Raw genomic sequence first — 21,269 nt, forward strand, 5'->3', positions numbered from 1 at the left:
AATCACCCTGATTCGAGGTGCCCTGGAGGTTACCCGCTCCGCGTGCGAAGTTCTGCCATTCCCGCGGGGCCGGAGCCACGAGGCTGAACTTCCCGCGGGCGGGGGGCGTGGCCGGCTCACCTGCGGGGGCATGGCTCTCAGCCGCCCCGCCCCTCGGAGGAGCCGCCCGCGGTCCCAGACGCCCGGCGCAGCGGGAGCGGCGGGGCGTGCCTGGCCTGTGGGACTCGACCGAGCGCAGTGGAGTGAAGCGGGGCCTGGAGCCGCCCGCGGTCAGGTGGGCGCCGGGAGTGGGGCGCGGGACTCTCGGAGAGCCGCGATGATGGGGGGCGGGAGCGAAGGGTGAGGATGGGGCCTGGAGCAACCCTGGGCCCGCTTGTCCTGCGACGGGGAAGCGCCTTGGGGCTCCCAGATGCCCCCTGCCCCGTCCTGGGGCTCTCCGGGGTCTGGAGGCCTGGCTGGGGCCGCGCGCCCCCCACCCCAGCGCAGGTAAACAGCGAGGACGGGGCGGGGCCTAGGGGGAGGGAGGAGGGGGCCCTTGTGACGGCGGGTGAGCCTGGTGCGCGGGGCTGGGCCGGCCAGGGTAAGGTGGTGCGGTTTGCGGGGCTGGGCCACGATGGGAGCCTCCTGCCTGCCTGTGTGTGTGTCAGGCTTTGTGTGTGTGCAAGAGAGTGTGTCAGGCTGTGGGTATGAGGGTGAAAGCGACTGTCCTCCGTGTAACCCTGTGATGCGACTGTGTGTACGATGTGACACCTTCAGCAATGTGAAAATGTGGGCGACCTCTGACGGGAATGGTGTGTGTGTAGAATCGGATTGTCAATAGCACTTTATGTCTATGACCAAGAGCGAGTGCGACTGTAGTCAACTTTCTGCTTGGCCTGATGTGCATGTGTGTGGCTGTGTGTGTGGCTGTGTGTATGGCAGGGAGTGGAACTGGTTGTAGGATTAGGTGTGAATGTTGACCAAGGGGTTGTGCAGCTGTGGTTGTCTTTCTGCCTGTTGGTGTGTGTGGTGGACAGTGTGTGGCACTGGATCAGTGATAGGTGACTATGATTGACTTTTGATTGTCACTGATGGTGTATGGGGTGGGCGGAACTGTGTCCAGAAGCGGGACCGTTTCATGGGACGTTGTGTGTGGAACCTTGGGGTTGGATGAGTGAGGTGTGGAGGTGTGTAAAGCTGTGTGTGTGTGTGTAGAGAGGAACTGGAGGGTGTGTGACCTGCATTGATGCCGTGGCTGGCAGTGGTGTGCAATGGAGAGTTTATTGTGGAGCTGTGTAGTGTGGGAGATGGGAGTGGAGACGCGGACATTTAGGTGGGGTGCTGCTCTGAGCAGATGACCGGATGGAAAAGGGGGTCAGCACCAGGGATCGGTGTGTGGGACTGTGCCTATGATTATTAGCTGTGCGGTTTTGTACCCAGGGCTCTGTGTGAGGGTGGGAGCTGCTATGTGTCTGGGACACAGCCCGAGTGCTGGATGGCTGTGGTTAAGCCGTGTTTGTTGCTGTGGTTGTCCATCTGGCTGTGGAGTGGTGTGTGTAAGGCTGTGTCTGAGGTTATGGAGGGAGGTTGTTACATCGGCAGAATTGTGTGAAGAATGGTTGTGGTTGTCAGGATGACTCTTGATGAGCCTGTGTGGTTGTGAGTTCAACCATTTATGATGTTTGTGAGTGAGGTGTGAGACTAGGTATGGTGTGACATACACATGCACATAGAGATTGGCCGGGTGCAGTGGCTCATACCTGTAATCTCAACACTTTGGAAGGCTGAAGTGAGGGGATTGCTTGAACCCAGGAGTCCTAGACTAGCCTGGGAAATATGGTGATACCCCATCTCTACAAAAAAACAAAAATGAGCTAGGCATAGTTTAGTTTTTTAAAAAATGATCAAGTCTGTGGTGCACAAAATGTACAGGACCCTTTATGTGATCGTGCGTGTGCAACCTGTGCAGAAACCGCTGGGCTCCTTATGGTGGATGCAGTGGCTCGAGTGAAGAGTGTGAGAATGTGGCATCCCTCTACGCATATTCACAGCTCTCTGTTCCTACTGAATGCAAGTATTCATGAGTGCATGGCGTGTAGGTGTGGGAGTCCCTGCTGGCCAGGCGTGGAGGGGGAGGAAGAGGAAGTGGGGAAACTGGTGAGGGATCAACAGTGAATCCTGGGAATGTGTGCATCTGAAGGTGCGTTGGGCACATTGTGGGGAGTTGGGCTGTGTGAGTTCGGGGGACAATGAGTGTCACGGTCAAGTACAAGGAGATGGTCTGAATGTGAGTGATTTGGGGAGTGGGAGAGACAGAGTTAGTTTCTGCGTGGGTTGGCTTTTTCTCTTTTTTTTTTTTTTTTTTTTGAGACGGAGTCTCGCTCTGTCGCCCAGACTGGAGTGTGGTGGTGTGATCTTGGCTCACTGCAACCTCTGCCTCTTGGGTTCAAGCGATTCTCGTGCCTCAGCCTCCTGAGTAGCTGGGACTACAGACGCATACCACCACGCCTGGCTACTTTTGTATTTTTAGTAGAGCCGGGGTTTCACCATGTTGGCCAGGCTGGTCTCAAACTCCTGACCTCAACTGATCCACCCACCTCGGCCTCCCAAAGTGCTGGGATCACAGGCATGAGCCACTGTGCCCGGGCTTGGCTTTTATTTCTAAGAGAATATACCTGTGTGTTAGGTGGGATTTGCAAAAGGGGAGTGTGTACAGATTGATTTTGAAAGAATAGTGTATGTGTGCGCCTAAGTCGGTGTGTTGTCTTAGGTTGTATTTCTAAAAGGAAAATGTAGGTGTTTGTATTGAGTTGTATATTTAATAGAAGTGAGTACGTGTTGTTATTTCTAAGAGGTGAATGTATATTATGTTGTCTTTCCTTTTCTTTCCTTTCCTTTTCCCTTTCCCTTTCCCTTTCCCCTTCCCTTCCCTTCCCTTTCCTTTCCTTTCCTTTCCTTTTTTCTAGACTGGGTCTTACTCTCTCGCCCAGGCTGAGTGTAGTGGCACTATCATGGCTCACTGCACCTTCAACCTCCTGGGTTCAAGCAATCCTTCTACCTCAGCCTCCAGGAACACCACCACCACACCCGGCTAATTTTTTTATTTTTATTTTTACAGAGACGGGGTCTCACTATGTTTCCCAGGCTGGTCTTGAACTCTTGGGCTCAGTTGATCCTCCTGCCTCAGCCAAAATCCCAAAGTGCTGGGAGTACGGGTGTGAGCCACCGCACCTGGCCTACATTGTGTTTCTTTTTTTTTTTTTTTTTTTTTTTTTGAGACGGAGTCTCGCTCTGTCACCCAGGCTGGAGTGCAGTGGCTGGATCTCAGCTCACTGCAAGCTCCGCCTCCCGGGTTCACGCCATTCTCCTGGCTCAGCCTCCCGAGTAGCTGGGACTACAGGCGCCTGCCACCTCGCCCGGCTAGTTTTTTGTATTTTTTAGTAGAGACGGGGTTTCACCATGTTAGTCAGGATGGTCTCGATCTCCTGACCTCGTGATCCGCCTGTCTTGGCCTCCCAAAGTGCTGGGATTACAGGCTTGAGCCACCATGCTCGGCTACATTGTGTTTCTAATGAGGAAGTGTGTGTGTATGTGTCACTGTATTTCTGGGAGGGTGCGTGTGTGTATTGTGGGTTTTTTTGTTTTTTTTTTTTAATGGAGTCTCACTCTGTCGCCCGCCCAGGCTGGATTGCAAGTGGCATGACCTTGGCTTACTGCAACCTCCGCCTCCCGGGTTCAAGCAATTCTTCTGCCTCAGCCTCCCGAGTAGCTGGGACTACAGGCATGTGCCACCACCCCGGTTAATTTTTTTTTTTTTTTGTATTTTTAGTAGAGACGGGGTTTCACCATGTTGGCCAGGCTAGTCTCAAACTCCTGGCCTCAAGTCATCTGCCCGCCTCGGCCTCCCAAAGTGCTGGGATTACAGGTGTGAGCCGCTACACCTGGCCCCATGTTGTATTGGAGAGAAGGGAGAGTGCGTGTGTGTGTCAAATTGTATTTTGGAGAGGAAAATGTGTATGTTGCATTGTGTATTTAAGAAGGGAGGGTGCAGGTGTGTGAGGTGTGTTTCTGAGGAGTGTGTTTGTGTGTCTGTGAGGACCTCAGGGTCACCACCAGCTAAGTTTCTGTGACTGTCACCCACATACAACCACATGAAGTCCCATAGAGGGGGGGCCCCCGCCCACTATGAGCTGGGCTTCAGACTCTCAGCTGTCACATGGCCAGTGTGACATCCCTGGACCACACCTATCACACGTGTGTCCCAACAGGCCCTGGGCTGGCTGAGCCTGTCTGATGGAGGAGGGCAGAGCCCCTGTTCCCCCAGGGTCCATCTGCTGCCTGGGAGCCAACACATGGCCCCGTCCTCACTCCCCCCAGCCTAGAGGCCTCCTGGGCTTCCGCGGGCCCTGGCCCTGGCCCTGGCCCCGGCCCCGGCCCCGGCCCCGGCCCCGGCCCCTCAGCCCTCTCCTCCCACCCCACCTACCCCACCCACCCCCAGTGGTCTGACTGGTTCCCAACAAAAACACCCTAAGAATGAGCTCACGCAGAGGCTGCCGCCTCCACACGCCCCGCCCCACTCGTCTGGCAGAGGAGGGTGCCTCTGGTCCCAGGTCGGGAGCTCTGGGCCAGGGGATCCAGGGGCCTTGGGGTGGGGAAGGCTGGCCAGGTGAGCTGAGAGCAAATGGGGGACCCCAGGCTAGCTGTTTGCCCTCTCTTGGTTAATTACACATAGGATTTGGGAACTGTCCCCCGGGCAGAACCCTGGGTTGGGAGGACAGACAAAGGTAGACTAGACTGTTCCAGATGAGAGCTGGCTGGGATGGGTGTGGAGACTGGGATGGAGACGGTGTGGAGGCAGAGGGCTGGCCAGGATGGGTGGAGCAGGGAAGAGCCAAGATGGGGAGAAGTTAGGGGTCCTGATGGCCATTATGGGAATAGAGGGTAGGGGCCAACTGACTGGCCTGGGCAATGATTTCCCAAACCCCTCACCATTGCACCCCAGGAGCAGCAATGTCTGTGCAGGTGGTGGCTCCCGGAAGTGCGGGGCTGGGCCCAGAGCGCCTGAGCCCTGAGGAGCTGGTACGGCAGACGCGGCAAGTGGTCCAGGGGCTGGAGGCGCTGCGGGCAGAGCACCGTGGCCTGGCTGGGCACCTGGCAGAGGCCCTGGCGGGACAGGGCCCAGTGACTGGCTTGGAGATGCTGGAGGAAAAGCAGCAGGTGGTGAGCCACTCGCTGGAGGCCATCGAGCTGGGGCTGGGCGAGGCCCAGGTATGAGGGGGCCAGGTGGGGAACTGGGAGAGGATAAACTGAGGGCGGAGGGAGGGCCAGATATGAGGGGGACAGGTATGCAGGGGACTGGGAGAGGGGTTCGCTATTGCTGAGGGGCACACTTTGGGAGGCTGAGGTGGGCAGATCACTTGAAGTCAGGAGTTCAAGACCAGCCTGACCAACATGGCAAAACCCCATCTCTACTAAAAATACAAAAATGAGCTGGGCATGAGGCTCCTGTAATCCCAGCTACTCGGGAGGCTGAGGCATGAGAATCACTTGAAACTGGGAGGTGGAGGTTGCAGTGAGTGGAGATCGTGCCATTCCACTCCAGTCTGGGTGACAGAGACTGTTTCAAAAAACAGCAAAAAAAAGTATGGCAGAAAGGCATATCTGGGGCAGGCGGAAGCCTAGGGGAACGAGGCCTGGGAAGGTGAGGCTCCAGGCCAGAGATGGAGTCCCTTGGCAGTTCTAGGGGGTCCTTGTATGTGACAGGGACCCCTGAACCAGATGGCATTCTTCAGTAAACTGTGGGTCCTAGGGCAACTTCAGGGGTGAAATCAGAGGGGCTGCTTAGAGCCTCTGAGGGCACTGGAGCCACGCTGGTGGAGTCTCTGCAGAATCTGGGGGTGTCGTACATAGTAGTGGGGTGCAGCGGCCTGATTCGAGGTCTGAGCTGGGTCAGAGGCTGTCTGGCAGGGTAGGAACCAACCTCGACTTGGGACCCACACCCTGGGCAGGTGCTGCTGGCCTTGTCGGCACACGTGGGTGCACTGGAGGCAGAGAAGCAGCGGCTGCGCTCGCAGGCCCGGCGGCTGGCCCAGGAGAACGTGTGGCTGCGGGAGGAACTGGAGGAGACACAGCGGCGGCTTCGGGCCAGCGAGGAGGCCGTGGCCCAGTTGGAGGAGGAAAAGCGCCACCTGGAGTTCCTGGGGCAGCTGCGACAGTACGACCCGCCCACGGAGACCCAGGTGCCACGGGCAGGGCAAGGTGGGGGTGCTGGGCCCTTCACAGAGCCCCACGGTTCCCCAGACCCTCCTTAGAATCCCAGTCCCCCAACCCTCCACAGAGCCCCCAGACCCACCAGAACTTCCGCAGACGCCCCCACTAGCTGCTCCCCGAAGCCCCCGGGCCTCGCCAGTCCCCCAGGGGGCCCCTGACGCTCATGATCACCACCTCCCTCAAACCCCGAGATAGATGCAGGGCTCCAGTCTCTGAAACAAGCCCCCCTCCCCCGGCCCCCCACTTTCCTGTCCCTGCAGCAGTCTGAGTCCCCGCCTCGCCGAGACAGCCTGGCCTCCTTGTTCCCCAGCGAGGAGGAGGAGAGGAAAGGTGGGTATCGGGAGTACATGCCACAGATGATGGCGGGCCAGGGTGGGGAGCGGGCTCTGAGCTGCAGAACCCCAAAATCTCTGAACAGGGATGGGGAGGTGAGGGCAGGGTCAGGAGGACCCTGAATGTGACAGTGAGCAGGTGAGGCTGGGAGCTGCGAAGACAGGGTAGCTGCCATGAGCCCGGCAGGCCCCGTATTCACATCTTGCAGGGCAAGTGAGCTGCCATGTACCTGTCCCGAGGCCAGGATGCATCCCACCAGCTGGTTAGATGCTAGTGACTCCAATCTCAGAAGTTAACATGGGGGCCCATAGTCCCAGGGGCCAGTTAGGCAGTCTGGGGCGTGTGTCTCCTCGTGCGAGGATGGAGGGGCAGGAGGCTTAGGAGGCTTGCAGTGACCCAGAGCCCACCCTGCCCCACCCAGGTCCTGAGGCCGCAGGAGCAGCAGCAGCTCAGCAGGGTGGCTATGAGATCCCTGCCCGCCTTCGGACCCTGCATAACCTCGTGATCCAGTACGCGGGGCAGGGCCGGTATGAGGTGGCGGTGCCCCTGTGCCGCCAGGCCTTGGAGGACCTGGAGCGCAGCTCGGGCCACTGCCACCCTGACGTGGCCACCATGCTCAACATCCTGGCACTGGTATACCGGTGAGATGCGGCCGGCCATGATGGCAGGGGGCAGGAACGGCAGGGACCCATTGGGTGCAAGTGGAGGGACCCTGGTCCCCTCTGCCACCATGGAGCACCTGGGGAGGTCGGAGGAGGGGACAGCCAGAATGGGAAAGGAAGGGAAGGCTCCTGCTGTAAGAACGGCAAAGAGGGAGTGGGCCAGGGATCTGGCGGGTTGGCGGGGCACTGAGTCAGGCAGAGAGGAGTCAGAGCACAGACACCAGGGACCCCAAGAGCAGGCAAGAGAACTGGGGTGGTTAGAAGCTTGGCAGAGGTCTGGGGATACAGGGCCTGGTGTTAGAGAATTGGAAGGTATGTAAGGGCCCATAAAAGGCCCCCAAAGGGTGCTACCCATGCTTGGTTCAGCCAGGTTCCCTGGACCTGCCAGAATTAGCCCAGCCCCTGTGGCTGTAGCTGCCCCAACCCCCGGCCAACCCCCGCCATCCCTGGGCTTCCACACAGGGACCAGAACAAGTACAAAGAAGCCACAGAGCTCCTCCATGATGCCCTGCAGATCCGGGAGCAGACGCTGGGCCCTGAGCACCCTGCGGTGAGTGGGGCCCCAGGGAGACGAAGTGGGGCCATGCCTGCCCATCCCTGACCTGTGTCTCCCCCAACCCCACAGGTGGCCGCCACGCTCAACAACTTGGCCGTCCTCTATGGGAAGCGCGGGCGTTACCGGGAGGCAGAGCCCCTGTGCCAGCGCGCTTTGGAGATCCGAGAGAAGGTCCCATCCCCCTTACCCAACCCCGAGGAACCCCTTGTAGCCCTCTCCATGGATCCTGAGCACTTACATCGTGACCCTGATCCTCGGGCCCCTTGCGTTTGGTACTGGGAGACCCCAATTGGAGCCCAACCCATCACCCTCGACCTTCTGAGATCCCAGTTTGGTCTTGACCCTGACTCTGACCTCTTGCCTTACCTCACACGCCACCCCCCAACTAGGTCCCGCCACAGCCTTTCCAACCCCTCATGGCCACTGGCACAAGCCCAGCCCTGACCTACCCATCTCACCTTGTGCCCCGTGAGTTTCTGGATCACCTTGGCCTCTGACCTCAGTAATCCCGCTCGACGGTGTCACTTGTGCCCCAGCCCCCAACCTCTCAGGTCACTCTGCTTTGGCCCTGTAATCCCTAACTTGTGACCACCATACAGAAGTGATGTCACGTGTCCCACCAATCCTGTATGACCCCTCTGACTTGTGACCCCTGGCCCCCAGGTCCTAGGTGCTGACCACCCTGATGTGGCCAAGCAGCTCAACAACCTGGCCCTGCTGTGCCAGAACCAGGGCAAGTTTGAGGACGTGGAACGGCACTACGCCCGGGCCCTGAGCATCTATGAGGCCCTGGGCGGGCCCCATGATCCCAACGTGGCCAAGACCAAGAACAATCTGGTGAGGTCCCTGGGGCTGAGTGGGCCCAGAGTGGAGGGTCTGCCCTGGGGAGGCACCCATTGGTTGGGTACAGGGCACCATGGGGAGGGGTCCCCCTGAGGCAGGGCCCTTGGAGCAAGTGTCCTATCAGACACAGGAGCTGGCTCAGCACAGAACACGGAATCAGGAAATGCGTGAGTCCACGGGACCCAGGACAGTCAGTGAAGGGGAAGCTGGCAGGCACAGATGGCAGCAGCAGACATTTATTGAGCTCACTGTGGCCGGCTCCCCTCTTAGCTCTGTCCCCACATCACTAGTTCTTACAGTGTCCCTATGAGGTAGAAGCTGTCACTCTACTTTGCATGTGAGAAGAGAGGCCATGCCACCAGCCCAAAGTAGAGCAGACAGGCTCAGAAACAGGAGGTTGCCTGCCCTCCATCCCCCAGGCAGGAGGTAGGGCGGAGCTCCAAACCCCCTCTGCCCCAGGGCAAGGCTTTAGGCAGGGGCGGGATATGGCCAGGTCAGCACAGTAGAAAGTGGGACTGGGGCCAGGTGTGGTGGCTCACGCCTGTAACCCCAGCACTTTGGGAGGCCAAGGCAGGAGGATCAGTTGAGGCCAGGAGTTCACGACCAGCCTGGGCAACATACCAAAACCCTGTCTCTACAAAAAAAAAAGAAAAAAAGTGGGACTGGATGCAGTGTTGGGAACTGGGGTCCGAAAAGTTCCCAGACTAGAGCCAAGATCACCCAAGACACTCCCTTCTCCGCAGGCCTCAGCCTACCTGAAACAGAACAAGTACCAACAAGCGGAAGAGCTGTACAAAGAAATCCTCCACAAGGAGGATCTACCTGCCCCTCTCGGTGAGCCCCGAGCCCCTGCCTTCCCTCCTGGTGGCTTCTCTACGTCCCCATCTCGGTGTCCCCCATCTTTCCCCTAGGTGCCCCCAACACAGGCACAGCTGGTGACACAGAACAGGTGAGGATGGGCTGTGCTTCGGCTCCTGGGGAAGGCGTGAGGACTGCATGGGCTCGGAGATATGAGCAGCATCCCTGCCCCTCCCCAGGCCCTTCGCCGCAGCAGCTCCCTCTCTAAGATCCGCGAGTCTATCCGGCGAGGAAGTGAGAAGCTGGTCTCCCGCCTCCGAGGCGAGGGGGCGGCGGGGGCGGCCGGGTGAGTGTGGATCAGGTCGGCAAAGAGCCCTGACATCAGCAGAATTCATAGCCCACCCCCCACCCCTCCTGCTCAAGAACCTTCCATGGCTCCCATCTCCCCTGTGATACACATAGATCAAATCCTGTGCTGGAAAGCTCCCTCCTGGAGGGGCCACTCCTGGATTCACTCGCTTCTTCCCTGCTGCCCCCTTCGCAGAATGAAGAGAGCCATGTCGCTCAACACACTCAATGTGGATGGCCCAAGGGCTCCTGGGACTCAGGTGAGGGGACACCGGGGTCAAAAATGGAGTGGGGCCACGTGGGTAGGTGCAGAGATAAGGCAAAAGCAGGGCGGTCAGGCCGGCGTCAGAGTCAGCAGGTGGTGGGTGTGTTAAAAGAGACCCAGGACAGGAGCAAAGATGGGTTTTACTTGGGGTAGAGGTGAGATGGGTAGACGGTTGGCTGCCAGGCTGGATGCAGCACCTGTCCCTCCCCTCCAACCATCCCCTGTGCCTGTCTCCAGTTCCCCAGCTGGCACCTGGACAAGGCCCCTCGGACACTCAGCACCAGCACCCAGGACCTGAGTCCCCGCTAATATCCAGTGACCTGTGTTGGCCTCAGCTGGTGGGGGACGGGGGGGGTCTATCATCTCTTAGGTGCCCCCTGCCCTCTTCTGCGATTAAAGGCCGTGGATGTGACAGTGAGGAATGTCACCTGAGTTTATAAGACCTTCCAGCACCACCCCCGCTACGGCCTCAGAGCTGCTGGTTTAGGGCCAGGCAAGACTCAGGAGTCACCAGGAATCATTTATGGCCCTGCCCATCCCGCTCAGAGCTGCTGAGCAATCTGCTCTATCCTCTGCAGCGTCTCCTCTGATTCCAGCTGCTCCAGGCTGAGCAAGGACAGGCCCAGCTGATCCTCCTGCAGAGAACAGAGGAAAGTAAGGGGGGCACTGTCAGGAAGGGGCCCAGGCAGCTGCTGTACTTCCCCGACCACCCGCCCCCGATGGGCATTAGGGGTCTGAGACATGAGGGCCAGGATGTTTGAATTTGGAGATGTCAGTATAATCCAGAGTGGGCCATTCCTGTCCACATAAGAGGGGGCTGAGGGAGGAGCCAGCCAGGGCGTCGGAGAAGGACGGGCTTTCCCCAGGCCAGCACAGTCTCAATGCCTGATACCTCCTCACCCCAAATTCTCACCCTGCCTTGCCTGGGCCACCTGCTGGCATCTGTGGCCCCTCGAATCTCTCCCTACCCCCCAGAGCCTGGCATGCAGATGCACAATAAACTTCTCTCTGTAGAGGGCAGGAGGACAGGCTGGGGTTGGGGAGTGGGGAGAATCCAAGGGGCCTTTCTGGAGGAGGAGCTCAGCCTGGGAGGATGCTGGGAGGGGGATGCAGGCCTCACCCGGTGGAAGGGCTGTGCCATCTGCCGCAGGAAGTACTTGGCCACCTGGACACCCTCATCCACAGTCAGGTTGAGGTTGGCATCTGTGAGGTGCTCCTGGATCCAGCGGGGCAGTTTCCCCCGCTTGTCCCCACGGGCAAACCGCTGTGGGCAGAAGTGCAGGCCAGGGAGAGGACGTCAGCACCAGAGTCAGGGAGCCTGGGCCACCCTCCACCCTGTGACACACCCCATCTGGGAGATGAACGGGCAAATAGCCTGGTTTTCAGAGGCTGGGGTGCGAGCACAGGGGCACCCCTGAACCTGCACCTTGTCGGCAAAGACCATGAGGCCGTAGTCCGTCTTGCCCCGGATGGCCCGACCCACACACTGGGCCGCATGGCGCATGGCATCGAAGGTGAGAAAGTCATTCTCACGAATCTGGAACTGGTCCCGCAGGTATTCCAGCCGTGCCTGCAGAAATGAAGGACGAGGAGTTGGGGGGGTGGGGGAGCCGTCCCTCCCCTGGCCCTAACACTTTGGGACTTCTGGGAGCCAGAGCTACTCACCTTGAGAATGCGACTCTGTGTGTAGACGTAGGGGACGCCAAACATGATGACGGCCCGCCCGTAGTGGTGCACTGGTGGGCAGAGGAGAGGGGTCGAGGGGAGTTACAAGTGTGGCTGGTGGGACAGGGACAGCCTCACGCGCCCCAGGATGCTGTGTCTGAGTGGGAGAGAGAGGGTATGCTCCCGCCGGGTGCCTAGGGCCAGAGGGGAGGGGAGGGTCCCTCTGTGCACCCAGGCTGTGGGTGGGTGGTCCCCCGCGGGAGCAGACAGCAGGTGTTCCAGAGAGCTCTGGGAAGACACCTGGGGAGGAAGAGCGAGTCCACTCACCGAAGTCGATTCCCTCAGACACTTTGCCCCGGGCCACTGACAGCAGGATGGCCCCGCGTCCATTCTCGCAGGCCTGAGGTGGGGAGGCAAGATGCAAGTTGGGTCACTCCTCGGAGCCACCTCCCCACCCCCTCCACGCTGGCCTCACACACCCACCTCCTGGTACTTCTCCAGGGCGACACTGGTTTCGGCACCATCCTGGGTCTCAATAAAGAGCAGCTTGTTCCTCTGGATGTTCTCAAGGATCCCCTGGGGAAGGACCCAGGGAGGTCAGGGTGGGGGTGGCAGAAGGTGGGTTCAGGGCACGGCCATCCTGGTTATCTCCAACTCTCCTACATCACTATTTCTCTGGGCCTCAGCTGGCTCATCTGAGATGTGGGGAGGGAGGGTGGAATTGTCCAACCTTACTTCTTTGGGGGGAACTTAGTGATCTGGGTGGGGAACCAATCACTGCTGGATAAGTGGGGCAGGCATGTGGCTCAAGGGGGTGGCCAATCAGGGCACCCCATCCCCTGCCAGCGACTGGTGGAGGGGCTGACTGTGAGGCAGGCAGAGTCAATCAGAGGCTGCCCTGAGATTTCCCATATGACACTACAATACAGACTGTGGAGCCAGTGCAAGGACACAGACCAGTGGGACAAAATGGAGAGTCCAGAAACACACAGCCATCTGTGCAGTTCAGTGGGGACAGCTTTTATTGGAGCAAGTGGATTTCCAAATGGAACCAAAAAATGAACCTTGACCCCCTACCTTACACCATATAGAAAGATGAATTTGAGGTACCTCATAGACCTAGATGTGAAAGCTAAAACCACAAGCTCTTAGAAGGAAACACAGCAGCCTCTCTTCATGACCTTGGGGTATTTAAGACAAAGTTGTCTTAAATAGGACACAAAAGGAACCTGGGCTGTGGGGACGGGATCACCTTTCCGCCGTGTGGAAGCCAGCTATTGAAGCACAAGGCCAAGGTCCCGGCTGTGAGGATGAGGTTCCTGCCTCCCATGAGTGCCATTCCAATACTTGGATTAGCCAGGTTCACTCACCTCGCCCCAATGTGCTTTCACCCACTCCTGAGAGCCTGGCCATGGTGTGCTCAGAGGCACAAAGTGCAGAGTGGCCTCCCCTCCCACCCAGGGACTGGCTGTGGTGAGCCCTGTTTCCAGAATGCCCCATGACTTCCTCTGCCTGCTTCCCTGAAAGGGCTCCTGCAGACCCTTGAGAGGCTTTGCCCTGAGTCTCAGTCCAGCCTTGATTCTCTAGAACCTTCCTCTAACCTAGATAGAGTCACACCTGCTACCTGGGCCTCCCCACCAGGCCATCTGTGCTGGAGGATCACAGGGATAGGGTAGCCCCAAAGAGCAGCAGGGGAGCAAGGAACCTAGAAGGTGGGGGTGACTCCGCCACAGGGTACTCCTCTGAGGGAGGGGCCCACATTGGGGCTTATGTCTGCGTTCTCAGCCTGATGTACTGGGGGCGGGGCATAGGGTATGTGCTGCTTACACCCCATTCCTACATGCTGCATGCACTCTCCTGTCACACAGGACACCTGTCACCATCAGAGGGTAAGAGGAATGAAGCTGACATAGCAATGTAGTGCCAGGGGCTGAGGAGAGCAGGTGACTCCCCTCCTGCTGTGCCAGGGGCTGAGGAGAGCAAGTGCAGGGAGGGGGTGGCCAGGCATACCTGCTCATACCAGGAGGCCACGGTGCTCTCCATGTACTGGTAGCTGGTGAAGAAGGCCACGATGCCATCAGGGACCACAGCAGACATCTCCAGCAGGAGGTTCCCATAGTTCCGGATCACAGCTGCGAGGAGTCAGAGGTTAGGCCCTCTCCTGTCTCGGGTCCTCCTCCCTTCTCTGTCTTCAAACTAGAGTTTCTGGAAACCCCACTGAGGCTGGCTGTCAGGCTATTCACACACATCCCCTTCCTCCTCCTCCCAGGCGTGTTTGAGGACCCTCCTTGCCACTTCCTGAAGTCACACCTGGCTATGTAATTTGCCATGGCCAATGAAATCAGTGCAGAAGGGGTCAGGCGCGGCGGCTCACGCCTGTAATCCCAGCACTTTGGGAGGTCGAGGTGGGTGGATCATCTGAGGTCAGGAGTTTGAGACCAGCCTGGCCAACACGGCAAAACCCCATCTCTACTAAAAATACAAAAATTAGCCTGGCGTGGTGGCAGATGCCTATAAATCCAGCTGCTCGGGAGGCTGAGGCACAAGAACTGCTTGAACCCGCAAGGCAAAGGTTGCAGTGAGCCGAGATCATGCCACTGCACTCCAGCCTAGGTAACAGAGCAAGACTCTGTCTCAAAAAAAGGCCATGTGTCACTTCCAGGGGAGCACCCTTAGGAACCAGTGCACAATTCACTGTGACCACTGTGATCCCACCTGTCACATCACGCTGCCTCTGACGCACCCAGCGATGGAGGTTCCCAGGTGAGGAGACACAGGGCAGGCCCCCTACCAGCTCACAGTGGACGTGTCCCATGGGCAAGAAGGAAGCTCTGGGCTAAGCAACTAAGGCCAGGGACATTTGTTACAGCAGCGTGACTCAGCCCATCTGACTGATACACCTCCCTCTTGGAACCCACAGAAACTAGCCCCACTGGCAGCATACCAATATCCTCCCGGGTCTCAAATTTGGAGCTGATGGCCACCTGGTCATTGCCACGGCCGATGATCTGAAGAGAGCAACAGAGATCATGATAAGCGAGGCAGCAGCAACTGCTCCAGTGTGTGAGTGCTGACCACCTGCTGGTGCTGTTCTAAGCTTTTTTTTTTTTTTTTTTTAATAGAGACAGGGCGTCACCATGTTGCCCAGTCTGGTCTTGAACATCTGGCCTCAAGCGACCGTCCCACCTTGGCCTCCCAAAGTGCTGGGATTATAGGAGTGAGCCACCACACCCAGTCTGCTCTAAACTTTTTATTAACACAGTGTCACTGAATGAACCCTCAGCTACCCTGGCCTCAGAAAAGGTGAGTTGCCTGCCCAAGGTCACACAGTGAATAGGTGGCAAAGATGGAACTAGACCCGAGTCTGTCCACACTCTCCACCAGCAGCTACACTCTAGCCAGCCCCAGGCCCCAGGCCAGCCGGATCCCGAAGAACACCCCTCACTATGCCGGTGGGCATCCCCGCCAGCCGGCAACCTCACACAACCACCATGCAGTGGGTGGTCATCACTGGTCCACAACCTCTGACAGGCAACTCCAAAAGCCAAAAGCTCTGAACACATTTCTTTTTCCGTTTGGCACAAACTCATTAAGTAGCAAAACCTGCCCTGCCCTGAGTCTCTGCAGAGGCCTGACTTACTCCTTAATGTGATGCTTCCAAATCTTTTACTGCCAAAATAGGAGTTTGACTCGGGGGAGCCACCCAGACCCCACTGGGGGCATCACACACTACACAGCATATGCCTTGTCTCTAAAGGCTGGAAAATTCTGAATTCCAAAACAAATGGCTGCACGCAGTGGCTCACACCTGTAATCCCAGCACTTTGGGAGGACCAGGTGGGCAGATCACTTGAGACCAGCCTGGCCAACATGGTGAAACCCTGTCTCTACTAAAAGTACAAAATTTAGCCGGGCGTTGTGGCACACGCCTGTAATCCCAGCTACTCAGGAGGCTGAAGCACGAGAATCACTTGAATCCAGGAGGCAGAGGTTGCAGTGAGCTGAGATCCGTGCCACTGCACTCCAGCCTGGGCAACAGAGCAAGAGTCCATCTCAAAACAAAAAACCAGCCTCGGGACTTCAGATAAGGGACTGAGGGCCCATGTTGACATGTACATGTTACAGAGATGGAGATGGACAGGAAGGCCCACTTACCTGGGTCACAGCCAGACCATGTACCCGGCAAAGCCACGTTAACCAAGATGCTGAGTAAGCGCCTACCTGTGCCAGACCCTGGGGTACCTAAGTGTTTTACCTGAGTTCTCTCTCAATCCTCTCAACCGCCCTGGGAGATCAGGGAGGATACATTCCCATTTCACAGATAAGAAAACTGAGGTTTGAGAGTTGTACCCCCGGAGAAGCAGAATCAAGCCTAAGTCTGTCTGAATCCCAAACCCGGCCTCTTCACTGTAAAACTCTCCTGCCTGAGCAGTGGGGGAAGCCAAGGAAGGGACACAGCCCCTTGCTCCCACCTCCCCTCCCAGTCCCAGCCCTAGCCTCTCCCACTCACCATAGGGCAGAGGCAGACCCTGGCCAGCGTCATGGTGAAGGTTGCCATGGTGACGGGGTGGAAGTCCAGGATCTTGGGGTAGATGTCCAGTGGGGACAGTGTCTGTAGAGGGGACAGTGGGAGGGATCTCAGCAGGACTGGGCAGGGACCAGGAAGCCCATGGAAGGAGGCCAGGGACTGGGAGGAACAGGAGAAGGGCCCTCACCCCAGACGTGATGATGACAGACTGGAAGCGTTCGAATACAGGTTTGATGGCCAGCGAGGCGTCCATGCAGCTGGAGAAAGATGAGGGCGGTGAGGGCCCGGGGGGCTGGGCCCCTGACCCACAGTGCAGTCACACCCCCACCGGGCAGGGTCCCACCTGAAGTGCAGGATGGGGTTGGCAATGGTTGGGGTTCTGTCGTCAAAGGGCTCGATGATGATGGTGAAGCCTGCAGAGGGCAGGCAAGGACGGGTGAGATTCCCCCACTACAGCCACAGCTGCACCCACTCAGCCATTCCCTCTCCCGCTCCCTTGCTTCACCCCAGTCTCCATCCCATACTGCCCGGGAGTGAATGGGACCAAACATGAGCTGCTTAAGCTCCAAACCAGGCATCTGAGTCCAAAATACACCCCAGTCTTTCTGCCTCTCCACAGGGCCCACACCTGTGCAAACTTTCCCGAAGGATCCCAAGTAGAGAGCGCCACAGCCCCGCCCACTGCTCACTCTCCCAGTACTGCAGGGCCCCGCAGCACCCACGCCAAAGCCAGGAGCCAGAGCCTGAAGCTTTCTCCCAGGACCTTTTCTTGTTTCTGTTTTTTGACATGGAGTCTCGCTCTGTCGCCCAGGCTAGAGTGCAGTGGCGCGATCTCGGCTCACTGCAAGCTCTGCCTCCCGGGTTCAAGTGATTGATTATCCTGCCTCATCCTCTTGAATAGCTGGGATTACAGGCACACCCCTCTACAACACACCCAGCTAATTTTTGTATTTTTAGTAGAGATGGGGGACCTCCAGTGATCCGCCCGCCTCAGGCCCCCAAAGTCCCAAAATTATAAGTATGAGTCACTGCGCCTGGCCTCCCACGACCTTTCTACCTAAGCCATCAGCAAAACCAGGCAGCTCTGCCTCCAAAACCTACCTGCAATCTGACCACTGCCCCTGACCCCACCTGGGGCCAGCCACCATCACCTCCTGCCTGGACCCATGATCCCCTGCTCACTTCACGGCAGCCAGAGGGACCCTATGGAAACCTGAGCCCGGCCATATCACCTCCGCCCCCCCAGAAGCCTCCCATGACCCCACACGCCTCCAGTGGCCTGGTGCCTGACCTTCAAAACTCAGCAGGCTCAGTCCCCCCAGGGTGTTTCCACTTGCTGGTCCCATGTGGCCTGGAAAACCTCCCAAGGTGGCTCCACTTGGTCATCTGAGACTGCTCAAAAGTCAGCCCCTCTGAAAGGCCCTCCCCAGCCACCTTTTCTATGCAGACATATTCCAACGCGACAACTTTTTTTTTTTTTTTTTTTTTTGAGACGGAGTCTCGCTGTGTCACCCAGGCTGGAGTGCAGTGGCCGGATCTCAGCTCACTGCAAGCTCCGCCTCCCGGGTTCACGCCATTCTCCTGCCTCAGCCTCCGAGTAGCTGGGACTACAGGCGCCCGCCACCACGCCCGGCTAGTTTTTTTTGTATTTTTAGTAGAGACGGGGTTTCACCATGTTAGCCAGGATGGTCTCGATCTCCTGACCTCGTGATCCCCCCGCCTCGGCCTCCCAAAGTGCTGGGATTACAGGTTTGAGCCACCGCGCCCGGCCAACGTATTTTTTTTTCATGATAACTGCCACTTTGTGGAATTATTTCCTGGTTTATTTGACTGCATCTTTGCTACTGGTTTTCCCCCTCTGGAATATAAGTTCTGGGGGGTTAGGAATGAGATCTTTTTTGGTTCCTGCTGCTTCCACAGTGCTGAGCCTGGCCCGTTTGTTGAAGAAATAAATGAATGAATGAATTTATATATTCAGTTTCATGCAATGAAAAAAAAATCAAGTCGTCTGTGCTGGGGACACAGTGGTGACCAAGCCAGCCTTGCCGCTGCTTGCATGGGTTCGCAGTCCAGCAGGAGACAGACTTGTCCTCAGACAGGGATGACTGAGAGTGGGCAGTGCTGGGACAGAGGTGCCCAGAGGAGGGGCCTGACTCAGCCTGGGGGTCAGGGAGGGCTTCCTGGAGGAGGAGACATCTCTACTAAGCTGAGAACCTAAGGATGAGGGGGAGGTGGCTGGGGGATGAGGAAGATGAGGAAGGATGCTCCAGGTGAAAGAACATGAGGTGTTGGCAGATGGGAAACAGTGGATAGAGAACGACAAAGGCAGGGATGGAAGATGGGGCAGGACAGAGAGACAGAGGCAGCAGCAGCAGCCAGCAGGCCTCGCTACCCAGCCCTGGGGCAACGGCCCAGATCTCCATCCTCCTGTCAGGCCCTGCCACAGGACATGAGGCCTGATCCGGTTTCCTGGGTACAGGAGAAACCCCCAGGAGGCAGACTGAACCCCTGGTGAGCTTCACACTGAGGACGGGGAGGGAACACTGGCCCATAAAGCCTCCAGAATGATGCCCCTCTCTCGCAACCTGAAAATCTGAACGTCAGCCTCTACTCCTCTTGTCCCAGGTCCCGAAACCCAGACACCATGCTCCCCACATCCCAGCCGCTACCTCCCACATCTCTCTCCAAACCATACCTTTCTGTCTCACCATGGCCACATCCTGGCCAAGGCCCCTCTTCCTTGTGCTCAGGTCCCTGCCTGCCACCTAGTCTCCTGCCTCTAGTCCCTGCCAGAAGAAATCTTCCTTTCTTCTTTTTTGAGATGGACTCTTGTTTTCGCCCAGGCTAGAGTGTAGCTGGTGCGATCTCAGCTCACTACAACCTCCGCCTCCCGGGTTCAAGCAATTCTCCTGTCTCAGCCTCCTGAGTAGTTAGAACTACAGGCATGCACCACCACGTCCAGCTAATTTTTGTATTTTTAGTAGAGACGGGGTTTCACCATATTGGTCAGGCTGGTCTCGAACTCCTGACCTCAGGTGATCCACCCACCTCGGCCTCCCAAAGTGCTGGGATTACAGGCATGAGCCACTACGCCCGGCCTTTTTTTTTTTTTTTTTTTTTTTGAGACCAAGTCTTGCTCTGTCGCCCAGGCTGGAGTGCAGTGCCACAATCTTGGCTCACTGTAACCTCTGCCTCCTGGGTTCAAGCAATTCTCTTGCCTCAGCCTCTCAAGTAGCTGGGATTACAGGAGCCCGCCACCACACCTGGCAAATTTTTGTATTTTTAGTAAAGACAGGGTTTTACCATGTTGGTCAGGCTGGTCTCAAACTCCTGACCTCAAGTGATCTGCCCACTTCAGCCCCCCAAACTGCTGGGATTACGGGCGTGAGCCACCATGTCCGGCCCCGGCTAATTTTTGTATTTTTAGTGAAGATGGGGTTTTGCCATGTTGACCAGGCTGGTCTCGAACTCCTGACCTCAGGTCATCTGCCTGCCTCACCATCCCAAAGTGCTGGGATTACAGGCGTGAGCTACCACCTCTGGCACCCAGAAGAAGTCTTTCCAAAGCACAAATCTGGGCTGGGCGCAGTGACTCACGCCTGTAATCCCAGCACTTTGGGAGGCCAAGGCGGGTGGATCATGAGGTCAGGAGATCAAGACCATCCTGGCCAACATGGTGAAATCCCATCTTTATTAAAAATACAAAAATTAGCTGGGCGTAGTGGCACACGCCTGTAGTCCCAGATACTGGGGAGGCTGAGGCAGGAGAATTGCTTGAACCCAGGAGGCGGAGGCTGCAGTGAGCCAAGATCACACCACTGCACTCCAGCCTGGCAACAGAGCGAGACTCCGTCTCAGAAAAAAAAAAAAAAGCACAAATCTGACCTGGCACCTTGCTTGCTAGAACCTACCATGGCTTTCCAGTGCCCCTAGGAGCAAAATGATCAACTCATTACCATGCCCTCTAGTGTAAGCTGACCCCATAGAGCTTCTCTGGCCTCATCCCTTACCACTGCCCACGCCATCCTTCTCCACTCTGCAGCCCGAGGAAGTCTGTGAAAATATAAATCTGAGCACAACGCTTACTCAAGAACTATCTACGGCTCCCCACTGCCTTCAAAATAAAACCCACACTTCCAAGCCAAGCCCCACAAAGCCCTGTGTGTGCAAGTTCCCGCCAACAACCCTCTAGACTCTGCTGCGACCCTGATTCCAGCTCCTAGGAGGCCCAGCAGGGACAGAAAAAGGTGAGCTTACCTTTGGCGTAGGTGCTGACAAGGGTGGCAAAGTTAGCAAGGAGGGTGAGCGGGGAGAAGTCAGCAAGGTCGGTGATCTCCAGGGTGTGCAGCAGGGACCGCAGGCGTTCAGCACAGAATCTGGTGGGGAGGAGAGACGGGGTCGGGGGGCAGACGGAAGCATGAACAGGACCAGCAGCCCTGCCTCCGCCATCACGGCGGTCACGTGCCTGTCTCCCCAGACAATGGGCACTCAGGGAGGGCGGGCAGTGGGCCTGTTTTGGAAACGTGCACCCCCACACTATACATCTGCATGTCACACACAGCCACTGCTGCATGATGGCACAGATAGAGCAATAATCAGACACCCCAGAGTCATGTGGTCACTTGTCATACCTGCTAGCACGACCTCCTAAGTGGGTTTTTTTTCTTTTTTTCTTTTTCAGATGGACTCTCGCCCTGTCACCCAGGCTGGAGTGCACTGGCGCCATCTCGGCTCACTGCAACCTCCACCTCCCGGGTTCAAACAATTCTCCTGCCTCAGCCTCCCGAGTAGCTGGGATTACAGATGCCGGCCACCACACTCAGCTAATTTTTATACTTTTAGTAGAGACGGGGTTTCACTATGTTGGCCAGGCTGGTCTCGAACTTCTGACCTGGTGATCTGCCCGCCTCGGCCTCCCAAAGTGCTGGGATGACAGGTGCGAGCCACTGCACCCAGCCCTAAGTGGGTTCTGATCAAAACAAGAGACTCACTACCACACCCAGAATCCCCCAGTCATGGCAT

At 57.3% G+C, this 21,269-nt stretch overlaps 2 protein-coding genes across 28 annotated transcripts in view; one reads left to right on the top strand and one right to left on the bottom strand.

Moving 5' to 3' along the window:
• Window positions 1–12,277, top strand: KLC3 (kinesin light chain 3). Of its 21 annotated transcripts, none has more exons than XM_077980351.1 (14): window positions 159–274; window positions 3,662–3,760; window positions 4,982–5,247; window positions 5,988–6,218; window positions 6,510–6,579; window positions 7,004–7,223; window positions 7,707–7,794; window positions 7,870–7,971; window positions 8,464–8,637; window positions 9,387–9,477; window positions 9,555–9,592; window positions 9,681–9,787; window positions 9,986–10,049; window positions 10,292–10,472. In XM_077980351.1, exons 2-14 carry the CDS (start codon window positions 3,679–3,681, stop codon window positions 10,361–10,363), a joined length of 1,605 nt encoding a protein of 534 aa, XP_077836477.1. In that variant the 5' UTR covers window positions 159–274; window positions 3,662–3,678; the 3' UTR covers window positions 10,364–10,472. The 21 variants fall into 21 exon arrangements, 17 of the variants coding, with proteins under 17 accessions (XP_077836486.1, XP_077836488.1, XP_077836487.1 ...); XM_077980357.1 differs by having other exon boundaries at window positions 6,513–6,579; XM_077980360.1 differs by lacking the exons at window positions 3,662–3,760; window positions 10,292–10,472 and adding an exon at window positions 10,633–12,277 and having other exon boundaries at window positions 1–274.
• The window catches only part of ERCC2 (ERCC excision repair 2, TFIIH core complex helicase subunit), a 19,623-nt gene continuing 8,532 nt past the window's right edge, over window positions 10,179–21,269 (bottom strand). For 6 of the 7 annotated variants that reach the window (XM_077980320.1, XM_077980318.1, XM_015124262.3 and 3 more), the window contains 12 exons: window positions 20,505–20,623; window positions 16,591–16,660; window positions 16,435–16,504; window positions 16,230–16,331; window positions 14,664–14,727; window positions 13,730–13,851; window positions 12,203–12,295; window positions 12,047–12,119; window positions 11,720–11,790; window positions 11,481–11,624; window positions 11,175–11,318; window positions 10,179–10,689 (listed from right to left, as the gene is read on the bottom strand). In XM_077980320.1, the coding sequence (XP_077836446.1) occupies window positions 10,597–10,689; window positions 11,175–11,318; window positions 11,481–11,624; window positions 11,720–11,790; window positions 12,047–12,119; window positions 12,203–12,295; window positions 13,730–13,851; window positions 14,664–14,727; window positions 16,230–16,331; window positions 16,435–16,504; window positions 16,591–16,660; window positions 20,505–20,623 (1,165 nt within the window). In that variant the 3' untranslated portion in view covers window positions 10,179–10,596. Of the gene's footprint in view, window positions 10,690–11,174; window positions 11,319–11,480; window positions 11,625–11,719; window positions 11,877–12,046; window positions 12,120–12,202; window positions 12,296–13,729; window positions 13,852–14,663; window positions 14,728–16,229; window positions 16,332–16,434; window positions 16,505–16,590; window positions 16,661–20,504; window positions 20,624–21,269 lie in introns of all 7 variants that reach the window. The other variant, XR_003725210.2, reaches the window with a different exon arrangement.

The sequence above is a fragment of the Macaca mulatta genome, chromosome 19, assembly GCF_049350105.2.
Source record: "Macaca mulatta isolate MMU2019108-1 chromosome 19, T2T-MMU8v2.0, whole genome shotgun sequence".
NCBI lineage: Eukaryota > Metazoa > Chordata > Mammalia > Primates > Cercopithecidae > Macaca > Macaca mulatta.